The sequence below is a fragment of the Bos indicus genome, chromosome 18 (assembly GCF_029378745.1).
Source record: "Bos indicus isolate NIAB-ARS_2022 breed Sahiwal x Tharparkar chromosome 18, NIAB-ARS_B.indTharparkar_mat_pri_1.0, whole genome shotgun sequence".
In the NCBI taxonomy this organism is placed as follows: Eukaryota; Metazoa; Chordata; class Mammalia; order Artiodactyla; family Bovidae; genus Bos; species Bos indicus.
Genome location: NC_091777.1, coordinates 59,068,260 through 59,083,553, shown reverse-complemented (window position 1 = coordinate 59,083,553; position 15,294 = coordinate 59,068,260). Strand labels below are relative to the sequence as shown.

General features: G+C 39.2%; 1 protein-coding gene and 1 pseudogene across 5 annotated transcripts in view; one reads left to right on the top strand and one right to left on the bottom strand.

Annotated features, from left to right (window-relative positions):
* Nucleotides 1-15,294, bottom strand: part of LOC109572285 (zinc finger protein 160-like) — a 43,196-nt gene that overhangs the window by 13,215 nt on the left and 14,687 nt on the right. For 3 of the 5 annotated variants that reach the window (XR_011561800.1, XM_070772258.1, XM_070772254.1), the window contains exons 3-5: nucleotides 13,602-13,673; nucleotides 12,242-12,324; nucleotides 6,877-7,003 (exon numbers count right to left, since the gene is read on the bottom strand). Coding sequence is in view for 4 of the 5 variants with exons in the window: in XM_070772258.1 (XP_070628359.1) it covers nucleotides 6,877-7,003; nucleotides 12,242-12,256 (142 nt within the window). In the remaining variant the exon portion in view is untranslated. The remainder of the gene's footprint in view (nucleotides 1-6,876; nucleotides 7,004-12,241; nucleotides 12,325-13,601; nucleotides 13,674-15,294) is intronic. The other 2 variants (XM_070772256.1, XM_070772257.1) reach the window with 2 other exon arrangements.
* Nucleotides 7,832-8,230, top strand: LOC139177255 (ATP synthase F(0) complex subunit C2, mitochondrial pseudogene; annotated as a pseudogene).

Below are 15,294 nucleotides of genomic sequence, written 5' to 3'. Positions count from 1 at the left end.
AAGCTTATCCAATTAATAACTATTCATAAGTGGTTGTTTACAATTGAAAACAAATGAGAAAATGAAGAATATGACTAAAACAATTTTTTGGAAACAACGTAGTTTTCTAAATCTGCTATAGAACTACGTACCCAAAAAGAAAAGGCATTTTACAACATTAACAAGTAGTATGTGTCAGCTGTATTGCAGAATACACGCCTAAAGACCATCATCTGTAAATGATACATAAATTAAGATGTAAAATATTCACCGGTTTTCTTACAGCCAATAAACAAAGCAATCCCTACCTATGTTGTTGTTGTTCAGTTGCTCAGTCGTGTTTGACTGTTTGTGACCACGTGCACTGTAGCGCACTGGACTCCTCTGTCCATGGGATTTCCCAGGCAAGAATAGTGGAGTGGGTTGCCATTTCCTTCTCCACGGGATCTTCCTGACTCAGGGATCAAACCTGCATCTTCTGCATTATGCAGGTGAATTCTTTACCACCGAGCCATCAAGGAAGGCTGATCTCTAGCCATGCACTATTCTTAATTACCTAGTTTAATGGCACCATAATATAATAAATAAAGAGTGCTTTGTGTATTTATTGACTAGGGTCAGACACAATATTGCTGAAAAATGTTGCAAGTGAAAAGCATACAAGATATAATGTAGTTGAGATTTGACAGAAAACAAAATTCCGTAAAGCCATTATCCTTTGAGTAAAAAATAAATAAAAATTTAAAAAGATATAATGTAGATAAAGTCGTATCATAAAGAACATGACGGAATATAGACATTACCTTTTTTAAACAAAAATACATTTTGAGTATTTACTATAAAACATGTACTACTGATAGCACTAATTTGCTTTAACAGGCTTGAGGTAAATTAACATGTTTTTCTCTAATCAGAGCAGGAGACACACCCAATTGGTACACAAACTGGTAAGAGAACCAGGATATGAATCTGAACCTACAGACTGAGAAAACTTAATTGTAAACATGACCACCTGCCAAATGAATAGACTAGAAAATATTTAAAAAAGAAAAAAAAACATATAGGGAACTTAGAAAGAAAATGTCAAGGAAGATACAAGTCAGAAGTAGTCTGTTTAACTATTATTCAACCATCCCATCTTGAAATGGGTTGTCAGTCATCATGGATGCACAGAGTGATTTAGGTCATGTCCTGAGAAACTTGTTCAATAAATGACCAGACATTATCTTTACAGTGAGAGTATGTAGATCGTGGAGGGATGTGATAGGTATGAACAATGTTTCCATCCATATCAAGGTACTATGTGAGGAATGGTCAGGACTAAGAAAGGGCCTGCGTGGAGCATAGGGTACACAGGTTTATGTCAGATATCAGCTTGTGACTGCATGTCTTTGGGAAAATAACTGAGAGCACAAACTAATATACTGACTTTAAAAGAAAAGAACTGGTTCAGTAAGTTTATGGGCATTATACTATGGGTATGGGACAGAAACAAGAGAAATTTTAAAAGTGACTGTGATATATGGAGAAAGCAGGATAATACCTGTTATACTATTTACAATGTAATGTATCCAACTGTGAATTTTGTTAAGTTACAATGGAATGCTTATATTCAAGAAAAACATACACAATATTCCAGGATATTGTGTAAGAATCTTATCAGCAGAAATCAGAAGGAAAATCCAGGAAAAGGCTATCTAAACCTGGGTTCCTCTGTCAAGTATGATTAACCTCTCTATTGGACATTTATTTCATTTCTTCTTCCACACATGTTCATCTCAAGATTGAGGAGTATCAAAGAAAAGGAGGGACTGAAACTGACTCTGGAAGACCTTCCCAGTTACAAAAGCCTTTCTGAGGCACCCAACTCTTTTTCGTAGAAAAAGGCTTTATTCTCCTAGACCTTCCCTGAGTTCAAAAGAGCAGATTCAAACAGTTACTAATACATAAAAGGTCATAAAAGGATCATACCATGATCAAGTGGGATTTATTGCAGGGATGCAAGATTTCTCAATATCCACAAGTTAATCACTATGATACACCACATTAACAGTTGAAGACTAAAAACCATATGATCATCAATAGATGCAGAAAAGGTTCTGACAAAATTCAAGTGCCATTTATGATAAAAACCCTTTAGAAAGTCAGCACAGATGGACCCCACCTCAACATAATTAAGACTGTATATGTCAAACACACAGCTAACATCATACTCAACAGGGAAACACTGAAAGCATTCCCCTTAACAACATGAATAAGACAAGAATGTTCACTATTGCCACTTTTATTGAACATATTTTTGGAAGTCCTAGCCACAACAATCAGAAAATAAAAAGAAACAAAAGGAATTCAAGTTAAAAAAAATTAAAAAGAAGTAAAGCTGTCACTATGATGCTACAGACAGAAAATCCCGAAGATGCCACCAGATGACCTCATCAATGAGTCAACTTGCTGGATACAAAATATATAGAAAACTGCTGCATTTCTATACACTAATAATGATATATCAGAAAGTGAAATTAATCAAACAATCCCATTCACCATCTCATAGAAAAGCATAAAATTTTAAGGAATAAACCTACCTAAGAAGTCAAAAGAACTGTACTCATAAAACTATAAGATGCTGATGACTGATACCAAAGATGACACAAACAGATGGCACAAACATATACCATGTTCTTGGATTGAAAGAAGTAACACCGTCAAAATGACCATACTATCCAAGGCAATCGACATATTCAATGCAACCCTTATCAAATTAACAATGACATATTTCATAAAACAAAGAAAAACTTAATTTGTACCAAAATACAAAAGACTCTGATATCTAAAATGATCTTGACAAAGAACAGAGCTGGAGGAATCATGTTCCCTGAGTTCAGACTACACTACAAACTGACAGTCAACAAAGTGAAAGTGAAGTGGCTCAGTCGTGTCCAACTCTTTGTGATCCCATCGACTATAGCCTACCAGGTTCCTCTGTCCATGGGATTCTCCAGGTAAGAATACTGAAGTTGGTTGCCATTTCCTTCTCCAGCAGATCTTCCTCACCCAGGGACTGAACTTGGACCTGGGTCTCCTGCATTGTAGGCAGATGGCTTTACCGTCTGAGCCACCAGGGAAGTGGTATGATGATGGCACAAAACAGAAATACAGATCGGTAGAACAGGATAGAAAACCCAGAAATAAACCAGTTTACTTAGAGTCAATTATTCTATAACAAAGGAGGAAAGAATATAGAATGAAGAAGTCTCTTCAATAAGTGATGCTGGGATAAATGCATAGTTATATGAAAAAGAATGAAATTACAACATTCTCTAACACCACATACAAAAATAAACTCAAAATGTGTTAAACATCTAAATGCAAGGCCAGATACTATATAATTCATAGTGGAAAACAAATGCAAAACACTGACATAAATGTCAGCAAATTTTTTTTGGATCTATCTCTTAGAGTCATGGTAATAAAAGCAAAATCAAACAAATGAGACCTAATTAAATTTAAAACCTTTTTGCAAAGCAAAGGAAACCAAAAAAAGAACAAAAATTCAACTTTTGGACTAGGAGACTATATATGCAAATGATGATACCTATAGGGGATTTATTTCTAAAATATACAAACAGTTCATACAGCTTAATATCAAAACAAACAAACTACCCAATCAAAAACTGGGCAGAAGATCAAAACAGATATTTCTCCAAAGGAGACAAACAGATGGCCACCAGTCACCTGAAAAGATGTTTGACATCTCTATTTATGAGAGAAATGCAAATCAAAACCACAAAACTATCACCTCACACTGGTCAGAATGACCACCATCAAAAAGTCTAGAAACAATAAATGCTTGAGAGGGTGTGGAGAAAAGAGAATGCTCCTACATTGTTGGAAGGAACATAAATTGGTACTGCCACTTTGGAGAATAGCATGGAGGCTCCATAAAGAACTAAAAATAGAGCTATCACATGAACCAGCAATTCCAATCCTGGCCATATATCCAGTAAGGATGAAAACTAATTCAAAATGACACATGCACCCCAATGTTTTAGCAGCACTATTTATACCCGCCAAAACATGGCGGCAACCTAAATGTTCACTGACAGACAAAGGGATAAAGAATACGTGGTACATATATACAAGGGAATATTGTGAAGTGCAAGTAGCTCAGCCGTGTCCAACTCTTTAAGACCCCATGGCCTGCAGCCTGCCAGACTCCCCTGTCCATGAAATTCTCCAGGCAAGAACACTGAAGTGGGTTGCCACCTCCACCGCATAAAACACAATAAAGGTAATGCCTTTTGCAGCAATATAGACAGACTTAGAGATTATTCTATGGGAAATCAGACAGAGAAAGACAAATATCATAGGATATTATATGTTGAACTGAAATAAATGATACAAATGAACTTATTCACAAAATAAACTCACCAGCATAAAAAACAAAGTTATGGTTACCAAAGGGGATAGTACAGGATGGTGATGGGGGCAGGAAAGGGAGAGATAAATTAGGAGTCTAAATATATACAAACTAATATATATACAAAATAGATAAGCAACAAGAACCTACGATATAATGGCTCAGGGAACTATACTGAGTATCTTGTAAACTGCTATATACCTGAAACACAACATTGTAAATTAACTATACTTAAAAAGTGGAGAAGGAAATGGCAACCCACTCCAGTACGCTTGCCTGGAGAATCCCAGGGACAGAGGAGCCTGGTGGGCTGCCATCTATGGGGTCGCACAGAGTTGGACATGGCTGAAGTGACTTGGTGTACATGCACGCATGCATTGGAGAAGGAAGTGGCAACCCACGCCAGTGTTTTTGCGTGGAGAATCCCAGGGACAGAGGCGCCTGGTGGGCTGCCGTCTGTCAGGTCGCACAGAGTCACACACGACTGACACGACTTAGCAGCAGCAGCAGCATCATACCTAAAAAGAATGGTTAAAACAAAAACAAAAACACCTCTTGTGCAAATGTTCAAAAGATGTTTCACAAGGGTGTAAAAACTACTAAATGGGGGAAGCAGTCTATGAAACAAGACATGTTGACAAAAATGAATACCCACCAGCAAAAGAATTTACTTGGAACATTATCTTACACTATAGACAAAAATGAACTCAAAATGGTTCAAAGACCTAAACCTAAGTCCCAAATGTATAAAACTCCTAGAAGTAAACATGCAGGAAATGTTTCTGGAAATTGGACCCACAAATGATTTACCAGATGTAACACCAAAAGCACAGGCCACAAAATAAAACCAGATATCAATAAATTGAACTATATCAAAATTATAAACTACTGTGCATTAAAGTGCAGTGAGTTTGAAAAGACAATCAACAGTAAAAGAGAAAATATGTGGAAATCATACATCTGATAAGTAAATGAGTACAAAGAATATATCAAGAATTTTAAGAGGGACTGATCACCAGTTCCACCATAGGGACCATTTCCCAATCAACCATCCAACGCATTGCAAATACAAAACAGAAACATTAAGAGTAACACAGAAATTTGAACTCAGTGATAAAATAAAAAATACCTACAATGCCCAGAACAACAGTGCAGCCAATAGCCTCATAGATATGAGAATGTGAACTTGGACAAAGTTGTCCTGGGATAAATTCCCATACCATTTACAGAAGGTAAAATATATGGTCCTTGATACACATGAAAAACACTGTCACAGTGCCCTTGACAGAGTCTTCAAAGCCAGAAAATAACCTGGAAAGATGTATCGGGCTCTCGTGATACTTTCTCTCTCATAATCCTAGAACATACTGACCACTCTACTGGATAGCTTCAAGTGGTGACTTTGTACAGAGCAAGAAAATAACATTAGGGATAGTGTCTCCATCACAGTTTTCTGTTACCTAGTAAATCCACTCCACAGAGACTACCCAGAGGCTGCCAATTAAACATAGGTGGATTATCACAGCAAGGAAACCAGATAAAATTTCAGACCCTCAGGAATATATTTCAAAGAAATTTAAGAGGTAAAAGGATACAAAGTAAGGAGAATGTAACATCAGGAACAGTTCACATTCCTAGACTGGGTAGGGCAGTACAAGAGTAAAAATAATACAACATGAACGTCAGACATCACAGCATCTTGAGATGTGACCATGCTCTCAACCTACAGATGGCAAGCTAAGAGCCTGCGAGATTCACATATGCTCCCCTCGCAGGATCTAGGATCAAAAAGACAATCTCTCTACCTACTCTCCTTACATTTTCCTAAGTAACAACCACAGAGGATCCAATCCACCAACTTGTTCCACTCCTAAACAGAAAAAAACAGCCCTTTTGAGATACGCGTTTTTCTTTATACATTGTATTTTTGGCTACTTTTACATCACTCCCCACTGTCCAGAGCTTTTTCTCATGCTCCAATGTGGAGATACTATTCAGATCAGAAACAGAAATTCTGGGACTCCCCTGGTGATCCAGCAGTTAAGACTCTGCATTTCCAATGCAGGGGGTGCAGGTTTCATCCTTCGTCAGGGAACTAAGATCCCACATGCAGAATGGCGCAGCAAAAAAAAAGTAAACAAGCAAGCAAAAACAAACAGATATTCAGCGTTATCAGAAGAGAGAAATCTAAAGTGCTGTGGATTTTTTAAAACACTGAGCCAAAAGTCAAAAGGTAGAAAATAGGAAATCGGGTTTTTTGGTTTTTTTTTTAGCATTTGCCAGTGAGCTTTGTACATGATTAAGCTCTGGGACAACCTCAGATATGACATGAAACAGACACAGCGTCTGAAGAGGGTCAGTTTAACCTTGTGAAGCTGTGTCATGCCCCAGTCACCAGAACTCTCAGATGAAAGACATTAGGGCCTCCCAAGGGAAAATGCAGATACCCAAGGGCAGCTCCGGAAGGAAGTCATCCTCACCCAGGGAGACCAGGTTCCTGTAGGTCTCCAGCATCACGTCCCTGTACAAGGCCCTCTGAGCAGGGTCAAGGAATACCCACTCCTCATGAGTGAATTCGATGGCCACATCCTCACAGGTCAGTCGTTCCTGAAATGAAACCACATGTCACCAAAAGGGCCATGAAAAGTTCTCATTTTCATGCAAAAGAGAAAGGGTAGTAAGGGGTAAGGATTGACTTGGTTCAAGTATGTGTTCTAACAGATCCATGCAGGGGTATCTGGAGAAATTATGGATCTCTAATTTTAATTTCTTATGCTTTGCCCTAAGACCTTATGAGATCCTCCAATTAATATGGATTTTTCATCATTGTTCAAAATCCATGAAATAAATAAAGCTCAAAACTCTTGTGGCTATACAGAAGTGTCAGATATTATGTTCTACCCAGTGAGTGCAATTCATTATCTAGATGAGGTACAACATGAGTGGCATCTTCAGAGATGACGAAATCCACGGCCCTTTCAATGGAAAGGTCAAAACTTGCAGTTATGATGTTGATAACAGCAGCAAGGACCAAAAGCATCTGAAGGCTTCCTGTTGCTCTAAATTACTATAGTATTACTCTAAACATTAAATAAGTACTGTACAGGCAAGAACCTGTCATCAATGTAATAGCTCATTAAAGAACGATCTTTTCCCACCTTAGAGAAGACAACCTGTGTCACAGACACTCTGAGAAACTCGACTCAGATCAAGAAGGTAAGAAATGTTACATGAAGCACTTGAACTCAGAAGCTAGGGCTCAGCAACTGAAGGTTAAGCATCTAACAGTTAAGTAGTACAGAGAACATTAAAAGTCCTTTGACAGAGGGCTTCTAAAGAAAACTTGAAAGAAGTCCAAGGTGAGCCTCCTCCCTGCCCCTCTGTCTTCTCTGCAGGGGGACCAGCTCTCGAGCCTTGGGCCTTCATCCCTTGAAAATGGACACCTGTGCCAAATTAGTCTCTACCCCCTCCCTGATTGGGAGAACCTCCTCCCTGTTGAGTGATCACTGTCCACAGTGGTGGTGAAGGACTGGAGACACTGACCGATGAGAGCCAGAGCAGCTTGGCAGCCCCAGGTCCCTGGACCATCTCACTTATTCCTAGCCACAGCTTCCAAACCAGTGCCATTTCAAAGGACTTTGATACAGCAGCGAAGTTCCCTGGAGCTGGAGCTGCCACAGCAGGGGTGGCTGGCTCCAGGGCTGGAAGTGGGCTTGTGTTCGGGAGCTTCATCATTTTTATGCCAGGAACCCTTCTCTGAAACAGTAGCTCTTCTACACCATGGGCTTGGCCCTCTCAAAGGCCATGGGGCTCTTTTGCCTGATGGTGGTCTAGTTCATATTCTTCACAATATGAAGGAGCTCTTTCCACCTCCCATAATTCTTTCTCCTGTGTCTGCCCTGTATGTTCCCTTTCCTGTAACTCCCCAAGCAGCCTGGGGAAAGTGGTGGGCTCAGGGTTTGACAGAACGAAAATAAATAAATATTGTATTAATATGAAGAAAAAAAAAAAAGTCCCAGGTGAACAATGTGGAATGGCATGAAAGGTCATTATAGACGTGGATACGGAAACACAACTGTTAGTAATTTACTACTTAAAACACTAACAGGATTGTTTGGAAAATTCCAAGGCCACAGATTATACTGATAACATAATTTCAACTGAAAAAAAAAGTTGATATGTAGTTTTTAAATCATAATGTCTTCTATCTAAACCACAGACTTGCACATGCATGCTTGCTTATCTATAAAAAATTAACTGACACGAGAGGATTCGTCTTTTGACAGACTTTTTGGACACTTTTATATCATCCTTTTATTCACATGTATTTCAGCATCTTTCAGATGATAAAAATGTATCCTTTGTACTCAGCTGAGTTTGTCAACAGGATTCTATACTAGGCTACCAAAAGAAAACTGGTAAAAACATTAAAAAAAAAAAGAATACTTGAACTCAATTCATAATAAAATTACCATATACAAAGATACAAATAAAATTTTGTCCATTTAAATTTACATAGCAAGGCATTAACAGAAACCAAAGACTTTCTTTGCTTTTTTCCATTAATAAAACAGTGATTTGAAATTAGAAGAGTCATTAGATTATGACCAAAAAAAAAAAAAAATTATCACAATAGCAAAGTAAAAAAACTTCTTGGAGAATTAAAAATCATGGCAAAAAGAATATGGAAAAAAATATAGTTATTAAGCAAGACTATCTCAAGAAACATCATGATAGGAAGGTAACATTCAATGCATTCCTTCTGAAATTACAGTGGCATGAAAGGAGCTGTCCAGGAGGCCTGTCTTTCACCACAATACGATGCACATGAGCAGGGGCCACCAGAAGTAACAGGAGGAAAATCCCAGGGCAAGAGACACAGAGTTTGTCAGAGAGGTGAAACAGGTAGTACTCACGTTTGTGAGGACATGGAAAGGTGAAAAGTGAAAGGATGGAAAAAGACAGTCCATCCTAAAGAGAGCAGGGGAGACTGTTATATCAGACAAAATAAACTGGAAAAGAAAAAAAAAAAACTGCAATGAGATAACTATTGTATAATGACAAAATGGTCAATTTATCAAAAAGCTGTAACAAATAAAAATATATATACATCTAACATTAGATATCTCAGAAAAATGAAGCAAACATTGAACAGGCATGTACAGACCACATGGCCCAACAAAAGCATAAAACACATGTATCTCAAGGACACATAAAGCATTCTCTATCAGAGACCACATGTTAGGCCAAAATTAACCATCTTAAGAGACTGATAACAGGAACGTATCTTCCCTGACAACAACGAAATAAACACAAGAAAAAAAGAAAATTCCTCAAATGTGGACATTGAGCAGCTCACTCTTACACCACAAATGGGTCTGAAAACAGATCACATGGAAATTTTTAAATACATGGATGAAAACGAAAAGAAAACATTACAAAATTTATAACACACAGAGAGCACTGTACTAAAAGGAAAGTCTGAACTGTTAAGTGCTTAAGTAAAAAAGAGAAAAGATCTTAAATCTGAAATCTATTTTTAGATCTCTAGGAAACAGAAAATGGAAAACAAACTAAACTTGTTTAGCAGAAGGAAAAAGGTAAATAAGAAACCAGAGATACAATAGAAAGTAGAAAAATATAAAAATCAACAAACCAAGAGTTGATGTTTTGAAAAAACTGTATAGGAAAACCCCCACCTAGACCAAGGAAAAGAGAAAAAAAGATTCAAAGAACTAAAAACAGATATGAAACAGGAGTGATTACAACTGAGGTCAAAGAAAGTTTCTAAAGATAAGGAAGTACTATGACCAATAATGCCTATAATGACAGAATATAGGAGATACTGGCAAATTCTCAGAAACATACAAACTATTTTACTTATTAAGAAATTAAAAAAGTGAGAAGTGTTGAAAGTGAAACTGTTAGCCACTCAGTCGTATCTGACTCTTTGTGACCTTATGGACTGTAGCCCACAAGGCTCCTCTGTCCATGGAATTTCTCCAGACAAGAATACTGGACTAGAGAGCCTCTCCTTTCTCCAGGCAATCTTCCGACCCAAGGATAGAACCTGGGTCTCCCGCACTGCAGGCAGATTCTTTATGATTTGAGTCACCAGGGAAGCCCATTATAACTAGAGAGATTTAAGAAGTATCCAGAAACCTCTAAGAAAAATACAGGACCAAATTCTCCCAAACATTTACAAAAGAATTACCACTAATCCTGCTAATTCTATGGAGCAAGCATGATTCTAATAGTTTGCTGATTTCCCAAAGACACAAGAAAGGAAAACTAGAAACCAATGCCCCTAACGAATACTGATACAAAATTAAAATACTTACAAACCAATTTCAACACATATTAAAAAGATCTGGAAAATGGAAACAGAACAGATGGGGGTGGGGAGGGGAGGAAGGAGAGGGTCAGATGTATGGAGAGAGTAACATGGAAACTTACATTACCATATATAAAGTAGAGAGCCAATGCGAATTTGCTGACTGACTCAGGGAACTCAAACAGGGGCTCTTTCACAACCTACAGGGGTGGGATAGGGAGGAAGATGAGAGGGAGGGCACATATGTATACCTATGGCTGATTCATGTTGGTATTTGGCAGAAAACAACAACTTCTGTAAAGCAATTATCCTTCAATTAAAATAATATAAGTAAATAAATAAAAAGATCTGACACCATAACCAAACGGATTTTAGTCATATAAGGCAAGGAGAAGTCAACATACAAAAATCAATTAATATGACACACTACATTATCAGATTAAAGGGGAAAAAAAACAGGATCATCTCGATGCAGGAAAAAACCATTTGACAAAAATTTGACAATCTTTCAAGATGGAACACTCAACAAACTACAAACAATAAATTATACCAACATCAACATAATAAATGCCATTATGAAAAGAGCACAGCAATGGGGAAAGAATGAAAGCTTTTCCTCTGAGGTCAAGAAGAAGGCAAGGATGCACACTCTACACTACAGTTCAACAAAGCACTGAAACCCTTAGAGCAATTAGATGAGAAAAAGAAATCAAAGGTCCCCAAATTGAAAAAGAAGTAAATTTATCTTCTTGCCCACATGACAAAGTTTCATCAGTAAAAATCATAAAGATTACAAAAGAAACGTACTATATGAAAAAAGATTCTTTAATAACCACACAAAGGATCAATCAACCAATTAACTCATTATCAAAACTGCCATGACAATCTTTGTAGAAGCAGAATAAAACATGGTGAATGTCATAGAACTATTCAAAGAGCAAACAGCAAAACTCTTGAAGAAGGAAGATGGAGGTCTTTCTATTTCAACACTTATTACAAGGTAATCAAGGTGATGTGGTACTGGTATAAAAACAGATAAATAAACCCACTGAACAGAACACAGTACACAGACATAATTCTTTGTGTATATGTAAGATATATTTACAAGGATGTCAAGATACACAAAAGGGATAGGACAGGTTCCATTGATCTGATTCCCAGATTTGACCAGCTATTGTGCATACTAACACCTGACATCCACATGCAGTTTCCTTACCCTGGTTGACAGCAGACGGCGCATCCAGATAGGCCCTAAGCAATCCCTGCTGCCCAACAGCACTGAGACCCCGTCTCCAAACTGTGGGTGAGAAGCCCTTCCCAGGATGGTGCCCAGGGGAGCCTCCTCACAAGGGCCAGGTCACCAGGTCATGGGGAGACGGGATATAAGTACAGACGACAGGGCCTGGGTGAGTGTGCATGTACAGGAGTCACACAGGACACTCCAGAGTCAGACACGATTAGCGAGTCCAGAGAAGGGCATTTCAGGAAGGACAGACTAAATATGACCTTACCTGAGAAACAAGCATGCCTCACTCCTTTTTGTTCCTCTTCCTTAACTTCAGGGCTTCCTCAGGCAACACAAATCTTCAGAGGTCTATCATCAAAGTTGAAAACATACTGTTTAATGCTTAGAGTCAACACATCCCCTTCCTGAGCCCCAACCACACACACAGTGAAGCCCTCACCATGAGGAACAGACAGTCCCCTGTGGCCACTGTCTCAGGAGGGACTCAGGACAGTCAACTCCCGCTGAGAGACCACCATGGGACTTTCTCACACTTTCCCTCAGATCACACTCCCCTCCTGGTGAGGCCTCATGTACACAGCAGCAGGAGGCACCTCTGCTGACCAGGCAATCCTTCAGGTCACAGAGCAGGCCCTGATCCATCCCCACTCAGAATAGAGCATCCCCTCCTCAGCCCAGATCTCAGCCCTCAGAACTGGGAGGACTCAGAGTCCTGATGCTCAGTGAGGGATCCAGACTGGAATCAACTGGGGCATCTTAAACACTCTCGAGCTGTGGACCAACACAAACTACCTGAAGGGGAATCTCTGGTCAGAGGGTACAAAACGTGTGTCGGGAGCCGCGTTAGGCATCACTGACAAAATGGAGGCACGGCCTCAAACCCCTCTACTTGTCCCGCAGGCATGGACCCGGGATGAAGGAGTTAGGTCTTGTGATTCTGACCTGTTTTTTCATTTTCTCGGTTGAGTTGACTGAAAAGAATGTTAAGGTGCTTATCGTCCTTCAGAGGAGCATGAGAAGGCACAAAGCCTTCTGCAGTTGTGCCCAGAGAAGAATCCATAAAGTTAACCATTGACATTTGTTCAAGGATCTTTACAAAGAGTGTTCCAGGATGAGCACGTAGGCCGCAGCTTGAGGCCATGGGAAGGATTGTCATCTGAGACCTATTTGTGAAGGAAATGTTTATGGCAAAGGAAGTTTGCTGAATTTAGGGTTTAGGAATAATTAAGAATAGTTAGAAGCTAAAAATTTAAGGAATGTTGTAGTGCTAGCATATTTTACTATAGCTTATAGAGATTAAGAATTTCAGAGATATTAATACCTAGAAGCCATTTCAGGAGATAGTGAGCTTAGGATGCTAGGGGCAAACAGGATTTAGAAAGATAAGAAATAAACTGAGGAATGTGGTATGCAGCCCAGACATAAGCATGAATTACAATGTAATCACAAGTTAAACAGGATTCTGAGAGAATCGCTGAAGCAGAAACTCTGTTTGAAGGGCAACAATGTTTTATGGAGAGAATAAATCTGGGTGAGGGGAACTGAAAATGCCAAACTTCTGCCTAATGCTTTTGTCAAAGTATAAAAGAGAACCTGAAGCTTGAAATAAACATGCAGTCCCGTACCTTGAGTCAGGGGCTGCATCATTCTCTGCTGACACCGCTCATCTCTTCAGGCTGATTCCCTGGCTGCTAGAGCTGGACTCCGGCACATGTGTATGCAAAATGCATCATCAATGAAACATGAAGCCTGGACTGAGCACCATTCAGAGGAGAAAAGCACCCCCCACCTCTCTTTTTCTTTCCCAGCCTTACTAAGGTGTAACTAACAAAAATGGTATAAATGTACTGTGTACAAAGTGATCATGTCATAGACTCATACACTGAATAATTATTATACTCGAGTAAGTTACACGTCCCCCTATGAGTACACTGTATTATTTCTCTCTGGGCGAATTTCAAGGATATAGAAACACTACAGGCAGCATGCAGTACCTCAGATCCCCAGAACTTACTTATTTTATAACTGAAAATCTCTACTCTTTGACTACCAGTGCCCCGTTCTCCTCCCACCCAGCTCCTGGTAACAGCCTTATTACTCGATGGCTCTATGAGTTTGACAATTCTAGTTTCTACATAGTGTCTGTCCTCCTTTGTGAGGCTTATTTAACTTGGTATAATGTTCCCTAGATTCATTCATTCTGGCATAAATGCAGGATCCTTGATTTTTATATTTATATACAGAGAAAAAATAGTTCATGAATATACAGTATATAATAAATATTTCTATACCACACTTTTGTAACCTATTCTTTTGTCAAGAGACATCTGGGCTGTGTCTATGCCTTGGCTACTGCAAATCCAGTCACACTCATGGGACTGTGGACATATTCCTGAAAAACTGATTGCTTTTCCTTTGGATATCTGTCAGAAATGGGTTTGACAGACTGTAGGCCTGTTCTATATTAATTTGTTAAGGAACTTCCATTTTATTTTCCCACATAGCAGTACCATTTACATTACCACCAACAGTGCAGTTAAGATTCTGTGTTTTCTGTACTGTGCCTGTATGTGTTCTTATTTGGGGAGGGACGGGAGTGGATAACAGAGAATGCAGCCTGGCAGCAAGACAGTTGCAGCTGCATCTTCTAGAGGACAAACCTCCAGATTGCAGATCACTGTGGCATCGCTGACCTCCGATTTTTTGGAGCCATCCTCCCCTACATCACAGGACTTTATGACTCTACTCAGGTTGGGCCCAGAGATCCCTACCGAGCAGGACCACCTCATAACAAGCATTCTGTGATCTTAACCTTAGTACTTCTATTTTCCCAGCGGGACTCAAACAAACTTACAAACTTTCATGGTGTCCAACAGAGTGTCCACAGAGCCCACAATGAGCCTCAGACCCTCTTATACAAACACAAAGCATTCCAAGCCCTGATAACTCATGCATGAGGCAAAATACAAAAGAGGACACCCAAGGATCCACAGACACAAGACACCATATTTTCATTTACAGTGAGTGATCCAGGTCAAACACTGAAATCTCCACAAAGACTATGAAAAAGAGGGATCATTCCAGTGATGTACATGGACCACTGACACCTCAGCATCTTCCAAGGAAACACTCCAGATTCTCTTGGTATCTTCCCAAATGCACATGAAGCTTTCTTCACCAGCAACCCCAAGTACACAATGATACCAAAGTTGATGCAAAAAATGACCTGAGATTTTCCCCATTACTCTATGGTGCCTGCCTGCTAAAAGAGCCAACAAAAGCCAGGGAGTGGAGTGGATGCTGGGGGCACCTGCTAGA